Source organism: Plasmodium fragile, assembly GCF_000956335.1.
Source record: "Plasmodium fragile strain nilgiri unplaced genomic scaffold supercont1.43, whole genome shotgun sequence".
NCBI lineage: Eukaryota > Apicomplexa > Aconoidasida > Haemosporida > Plasmodiidae > Plasmodium > Plasmodium fragile.
This window is the reverse complement of record NW_012192623.1, coordinates 202,276-210,132: the sequence shown is the minus strand read 5'-3', so window position 1 is coordinate 210,132 and position 7,857 is coordinate 202,276. Positions and strand designations below refer to the sequence as shown.

At 38.5% G+C, this 7,857-nt stretch overlaps 1 protein-coding gene across 1 annotated transcript; it reads right to left on the bottom strand.

Annotated features, from left to right (window-relative positions):
• Positions 1–410: 410 nt before the first annotated feature.
• On the bottom strand, positions 411–7,308 carry AK88_03653 (uncharacterized protein; the record flags this gene model as incomplete). Its single annotated transcript, XM_012481263.1, has 4 exons — positions 411–513; positions 633–1,083; positions 1,250–5,968; positions 7,161–7,308. 4 exons carry the CDS (start codon positions 7,306–7,308, stop codon positions 411–413), a joined length of 5,421 nt encoding a protein of 1,806 aa, XP_012336686.1.
• Positions 7,309–7,857: the final 549 nt, after the last annotated feature.

Sequence of the window (7,857 nt, the reverse complement as noted above, 5' to 3'; positions counted from 1 at the left end):
AAAATAAAGGACATTCCAAAGGCGCTGTTTTTTTTTTTTTTTTTTTTTTGTTTTAATTACCTTTTCATCCATTAGGGAGAAATTTCCGTTTGTGTTGCTATATGGGGGAGGGGGATAAGAATGGGTATGAATCTACCGTTTTGTTCGTTTCATGTGCATATACACATACGGGTACACTTATATGTGCATGTGACGCGGGAACCGCTTCCCGTAGTTACCTTATCCGTAATACGCTCCTGGCGAGGAAGTAGTTTTTCTTCTTCTTTTTGAACAGTTCCACGTAGATTTTGGCATTTTCCTGCGGGTAAGGAATATGCAAAAAAGGGGGTTAGTTATTTCTCACGTTTTGCCTGAGGGGCTTCACTTTTTGTTTTTTTCTCGGGCGCGGCAACGGATGCGCAGTCGGCCTCCTAATTTTCCTGCAAGGTTACCAGGTCGGACACATTCAGGATAATATATTCCAGGAAGAAAATTTTGTCCCTGACGATTTTCTGGCACTTGGAGTTGTTTCTCCTGCAGAGGGGGGCAAAAACACGTGCGTGTAGCAGCATGAGCGGAGCAACATGCGTGTGGGTGTACGGCTTCTCACACATGATCTTGCCGAACGCTGCCGAAGCTGAGTAGAGACTTACCTGACGTACAGAATGTTCATACCCTTGGTTTTGACAAAGCAGCTGACGAAGTACTCAATGGAGGGATCCAGCTTGACGTGAGCGCAGAATTTTATATCCTTTATGAAGATCAGCAAGCACTTTTGGGAAAAACTGACCTGACTTTTTTTCTCCTTCATTTTGCAAATGTCCTTCATGTATTCATTAAGGTTGTTTAATCGTAAGGAGGGTTTCCAGAGGGGCTCTTCTTCCGGTTTTCCTTTTTTCCTAAGGAGCAGACTTTCGTGTGATAAGAATTTTATATCATCCGGGGAGTGGTCATTTAGGAAGGACAACTTAAACTTTACGTATTTGAATTTGTACTCCTTCTTGATGTTGACTAGAACTTGGGACGCAGCGATGAATAGGTCGTGGTAGGAGAAATCTTTCTTCAACAAGCAAATTGCATTTCCGATGCAGTAGGTTAAGAGGCCTGCGGGGCGGTGGTGGTGCGTGAATAAGTAATTATTGTATGTATGTACTAATTTGTGCATGCCGTTTATGCACATTTGGCCCAGCTTACAGGTATGCGCACGATCACATCCTATGCTCAAATGCGCATATATGATTGTGCGTTATTCTGCGCGGCTAGCACCTACCTCTGACCCTATTACTGATGACGAACTCAAAGTCTCCTCGGTCTCTCACATCAGGGGAGAAGAAAAAGATGGAGGGGACAAGAACATCCTTTGCATTTTGCATCTTCTCCTCCTCCTGTTTATACAAATCGTGGGACAGGGGCATCTTCAAATTTTCAACGTAAATTGGATCAACATGTCGATCTCTCATCCTGCCAAAGGTTCTGAGCGAATAGACGTGCTTCTTATTCGTGTTTACTAAATAAGTATTTTTTGAAATTTCACTGGAGTTAATACTCTTATTATACGTGATGGTGGTGCAGGTAGGGACAAAATAGGAGGTATAGGTGGTGTCAAAAACTATGCACAGTTGCTTCCCTCCTTGTAATTTTTTAATTATATTAAATACTTCATTTGAATAGATATAATTATTTTTCGAGTAATCCTCTGGCAATAACGCAAAGTTATTGTACTGTGGAAATTTTGAATCAATTATTTTAATGGAATATCCACAGAAATAAAAAAATAAAATGTCTCCATTATTTGAATTGACAATAAATTCGTAGAGGTTATTCATGATGTTATTTTTGTTAGCCTTTTGTGCAACGAAGTTTCGATAGCAAATGTTGCAATCATTTAAGAGTATCAATTCATTGAATTTGAAAGTTTCTACTAAATGTTCGCACATTTCCAAGGTGTCATGTACACATCCTTCCAGAAGGCCATTATAATTTAGGGTAACGAGGAGAGCCTTCCTCTTGCCTACGTTGGGGGTTTCTTCCTCGTACAGGGAATATCTGCTTTCTTCACTCTTGATGCAGGAATATTTTTTTTGTTTTTCCTTTTCGAATACGTTTTTATCGCACAAATTAAAATGCACATTATCTTTTTTCTTTCCAAGATCATTTGCTCGTATTTGTTTATCTTGGAACTGATTCGGGCAAGCTTTATTCATTGTTAAATTTTTACTGTTGTCAACTCCGAGGGGAACGGCAGGAAAAATGGTTTGGTTCATCTTTTTTATCAGTTCGCTCTTCTCGCCACTGGGGGGAACGGTAACTTTGGCGTTTTTTCTCGTGTCGTTTGAAATGCCGTTGTCTGGTTGCAGTTTGGGTGGTTGCTTTGCGCTGTCCACATAGTCATCACTGGTTATGCAGACTCCACTAGGAACATCGGGTGCACTTTGAACCCCCTGCGCGTCAGCGCTTGTGTTCTCATTGCAGAGGAAGGATGAGAGGTAGGAATTTTTCATCGTATAGTAGGATTCGCCTTGGTACGAGCGACTTCGCTCAGAGGTGCCTTCCTCCATTCGGGCTTTCTTATCGAGCTTATTTTTATACTTTTTTAACTGTTCAAATAATTTTTTATTTTTGGTTAAACTGTTAATGCATTTTAGGCATGTGTTTAATTCTTCATAGACCTTGGACTTTATTTGCAATATTTGATCAATATCGTAATGCACATTTTTTGGACTTTTTTTTTTTTTTCCTGATTTTTTTTTTTTTTCCTTTTTAAGTGATATGTTATGTGCATCTGCATATTGGGAGGCAACATGTTCGGTTCCTTCCTTGTGATGTTCTTCCTGCTTGGCATGCCTCTTCGTGGAAGCGATGTCGTGATAGTTCGTTTTAACATTTACATGTGCATTTGCATTGTCATCCATGGCGTCGATGGATTGTATGTACTGATTATGATTATCATTGTTATTACCCACGGCAAATTTATTCATTTCATTTTTGGTTAAGCTGGAAAGGTGGGCAAGCTTTATATGCCCCAGGTTATCTATAGCATTATGTGGCAACTCATTTTCGCTTCTTACATTGTGCAATTTTTTCATCATACTAACGATGTGTGCGTTTCCATCAATTAGATTTATCTTACACTCAACATTTGGCCCTTCTCGGTTACCTCTGTTTAGCAGTTTAACAATTGGGTTTTGTTTATCATTTGGCAATGGAGGAGATTCGAATCCTTTTTCATTCTTGTGCATAAAATGGTTCATGGTGTTGGTAATGCTATTCTTTCTACCATTCACTCCGCTTTGCTGTGTTTTCTGCTCATAGAGAAATTTATTCAAAATGCATTGCCTCGCTAAATTTTTCGCGTTCTCGTTAATACCGCTGATGTCATCATTTGCGCATAAGTTAGGGTTAATTATAACTCCATGTTTTTTTTCAAGTTCCCGTAAGCGATGTACGTTGTTCGTTAGGTGGTCATCACTAGGGTTGAAATATTGGTAGGTTTTTAAAGCATCCTGGTTTGACATCCCCAATTTAGTATTCTGTTTAATGTCCATTTGGTCGAAAGGATTGATTTTGGAACTGTTGTTGCCCTGTGCGTTCTGGCCAATAATTACACCTTCTTTATTATCTGTGTAGTGATAATTATTGTTGCTCGTTTTGAATATGTTATTTATGTACTTGTTCACATTCACAAACTTTAGGTTAACATCATTTTTGTTTTGCGTTCCATTTTCATTTTTTATTCCTACTAAAATTTTGGACATTTTTTCTGAGCTGTTAATGAAGTTGTTTTGTATGACTGTGCTGTAGTTGTATATATTCTGCTTGGTGCTATTTGTTTCATGGTCACTCACAATTTGTATAGAGTTATTATCCGTTGCCATAGATTTTCTGTATACATTATTCATCTGTTCGTTGAACACATGGTTTACTTTTTCGGTCATATCACTGGCGCCGTACGCCACATTATTATCAGTTCCCATTATCGATTCGCCTTTGGGGGGTTTGTTTTTTACAATTGCCATGTTGGAGTGACTGTGCGCTTGGATAACCTTCGTTGAACTAAGTTGGTTCTGTTCATTTATTGCGTTTTTATTTTTGGCTAATTCGACTGCAGTATTTTTTTCCCACTGATGTTGCTTACTGCCGACGGCCACATTTGTGGGATCTCCGCTTTGTGCACTGTCCTTGGATATGTCAAAATGGAGAACCTGCCCGCCATGGGGGGCCTGAATGGGCTCGCCTTCTGGTAACGTTGCCTTTCCATGGGCTTTTCCTTGTGGATCATTATCAGTGCAATTACGAGTGCGGTTATTTGTGCAACTTTTTGGAGCCCCCTTTGGATCTTCCCCAATTTTATGATTACCCTCTTTGTGCGCGACACCACCCGTGAACTGATATATATTGGTGACCATCTTTTCGTGGTACCTGTGCCGGTCGTCCTGATGGGGATTCTTTTGCGAAACGACACTGATTCGAGGGTTTCCATTGGGCCCTCCTCCAGTATGCGCAGAATATATTTTAGCAAATTCATCATTTCGTCGTAGCGACATTAGTTCGTTCCCGGCTCCTGGGATAAATGCAGGAGAGTTGTACTTCAAATGATCTGGATTTTTGGCAGAAGCAAAATTGCTGTTCGGAATGGCATTGGCACTGTTAGTATTGTAGTTCCATTTGCTAAAATCGTGAATGATATTATCGTTATGTACACTTGATACGTTATATCCTACATTATTAAATACTCTATTTTGATCAGAGTTATTATGCATCAGATAAGCATTACTACATCTAGGATAGGGTTCATTAAGTGAGGAATCCCTTGGAGAGGTGGCAAATTTATTCACTTCACTTTTGGTATCAAAACTATTTTGTGATTTATTAGCACTGGATGGAAAAATAAAATTGTAAATTTGTTTCAAGGTGTTATTACTATTTGGTTCCCTTTTCCAACTTGACGTTTCAGGGTTGTTTACTTTTCTTCTGAAGGAAGTAGAACTTAAGTTTGTTCTGTTTATGGATGATAAACTTCTTCTTTGTCCTATTTGGATATTTGGCAGATGGTCATAGGAATTAACGGAAGGAGTTAAATTCTTATTGGGTTCTTTTTTTCTGTTAAAAATTTTAAAAATATTTTTTCTTGACCCATCTTTTATGTTCTGTGTCGGATTTAACATATGTAGGGTGGCGTTCTTCTGTGTGCCTCTACCTAAAATGAATGAACCGTTATGTATGTCACTGCCATTTTGTAAGTCTTTATTACCATACAGCACATAGCTTTTCAGCTTACTATTATTATTGCTGTAAAAGTTAATTGCTTCACGTGCGTTTGAAAACGAGGCATGATTATGGTGATGGCTATGGCCAGCTGGGTAAGAGTTCTTATCATATGATGAAAATTTTCCATGTGGGTACATTCCGTTACGATGATTTTGCACTTGTCTGTTGTACTGATCTAGAACTATCCTGCTATAGTGCTCGTATATATTTTTGTTAAACTGATTAAATATATTTTTATCTTCTTTTGTGTCGTGCATTTGGTAGGAGGAAAAGTTGTTCGCTATACTTTGGGGGCCATAGTTGGGCATGTTATGCAGTCCGTTCGGAGAGGATGCACGCTGTGCATGCGGAATGGTGATGTAGTTTGCAGGGTAGTTGGCGGAGTAATTGCCGCCACTATAATTGATCTTGTTGTTCAAGATGCCCTCTTTTAGGTAACCATTGTGGATACCGTTCATGTTGTTGCTGTCCTTGGACCTGAAAACGCTTCCATATCGCAGCCCGGAAATAGGATGCAAATATTTCTTCGTTGGTATGCTATTATCATTAATTGAATTTTTTCCATATTGGTTATTTGTGAAAGGAAATTGAGATTTCGCCCTCATATGGACAGCAGGAATGACTTGTCGCTTTTCATGTTTGTTCGTACTTTTCATACCATGTGTCGCATTGGCCATTCCGCTATTCTTTGCTCGAATGTTTGTATTATCATTTTCGATATCTGTAGAGAGGTAAAAAAAAAAAAAAAAAAAGGAATACGTGGGTCTTTACATATACAAGGCAATGTTTGTTTACGTGTGGCGTATGCACAGAGTGTGCAGGTGAGGATATTGGAGAGCACGCTGAAGTACATGTATAGGTGACATATTGCCCAGAGATAGCAAATGCCATGATATAAGTGGACTTCTACTTGCGATTTGGGGGGCTTCTTTGAACAGCCATTCGCGAAGAGACGCAATTTATATCACAGGGCGCGATTTGGACACTTCCCGCACGATCAAAAAAAATTGTAATTATATGAATTCGATAATAAACAAGAGTGAACATAACACAGGGTATGTAGGGCGAGTATACATGACAGAACAAACAATCTCTTATCGCCTCAAAAGCGAAACAGCGCACGTTCTGTCATTTCGTCCAAAATGTACAAACACATACACGAAGTCACATTTTTTGAATGGACACATAAGGAAACAAGACGGACGCTAAAAGGGGACACAATTAAATTGTCACTTTATGTACTAGCCATAAAATGAAGATTACCCCATGGGGGAATATGCTCATGAAAAATTCTAAGTAAGCACAAAAACAGGAAAAAAAAAAAAAAAAAAACATATTTGTGTAACACAAATGTCTCACTTTGCAACCATGTCGTGTAATAAAAAATAATTCCCAAAGGTATAACATTTAATGCAACAAACAAAAAAATAAAATAATGCACGTATTAGTTAACCTAAGTGGTATCCTGTTGGCAAACTTGCGCATGTATGCGTGTGTGTATATTCATGCGCTCATGAAATATATAAAATGTATGTTAACACCGTTGGGTGTTGGCATGGGCAAGGGGAATAAACTGGTTTTACATTAATGGAACGCGCATCAAAAATAGGAGTGTTGTCGAAAAAGAAAAGAGAAGAAAACAAAGGACAAATGATTAAATGTGACTTAAAGAAGTAGACACTACGCTTATGCATACATATACGCTACATCCGCATATGCTCCATATGTATAATACATGCATACACATATATGCCGACGCTTGGGCTCACTGGACAGATTTAAAAGCAAAAATTTAAGGCTGCTCTTCAGAAAACTGCTCCCCATCCGCCTGTTACACGCATAAGGTGTAAACATACAGGTGTGCATATGCAGACGTACACAAAAGCGTTGCGGAAATCACATCCGAGTTTTACCTTTTATCAGTATTCTTCCCCTAGAATCGCACGATATGTTGGCCGTAGAAGTGTCGAAATCTTCATGTCCCAGGTGCTTGTTCTGTTTGTATATGTTAATGTTTTCATATGAGCTGTACAGTGGAGAATAGATGTTTGCGTTATTCATTTTTGTTCGAGAGAATGATGCGCGGCGTCAGCGCGGGTGTGTCATGCGAGTCATTCGCGTGATAGTATGGCGAGGTTGATTCACACGTGAAATTCATGTGCGCAAATCCTCTAGATTAATAAAAAAAATTCACACAAACGGTTGACACAATTGAGAAAAACAAATAATTCTGACAATTGGCGGAATTCACATATTTTATGTGAATTCTTTTCATTTTATAAATGTGCACATCACAATCATCCCCTGAGTTCACGCAATTTCCAGCAGGCACGTAAACTTCACACAGTTTGCTCCAACAGCCGTGCGGAATTTGATTTGGAAAAAAAATTCATTTCCAACGGTGGAAATTTTTGCAAAAATATACGCATGTGTTTTCACCGAGCCGAATTTTTCTTCAATGGGGTAAATATAACTTTATGCCAGCAATATGATGCATTTTTTTTTTTTATTTTTCTTTTGTTCCAAAAATGCGCAGAAAAATAAAGTGAATTAAACTGTAACTGTTTTTTTTTTTTTTTTTTTTTTTTTTTTTTTTTTTTTTTTTTTTTT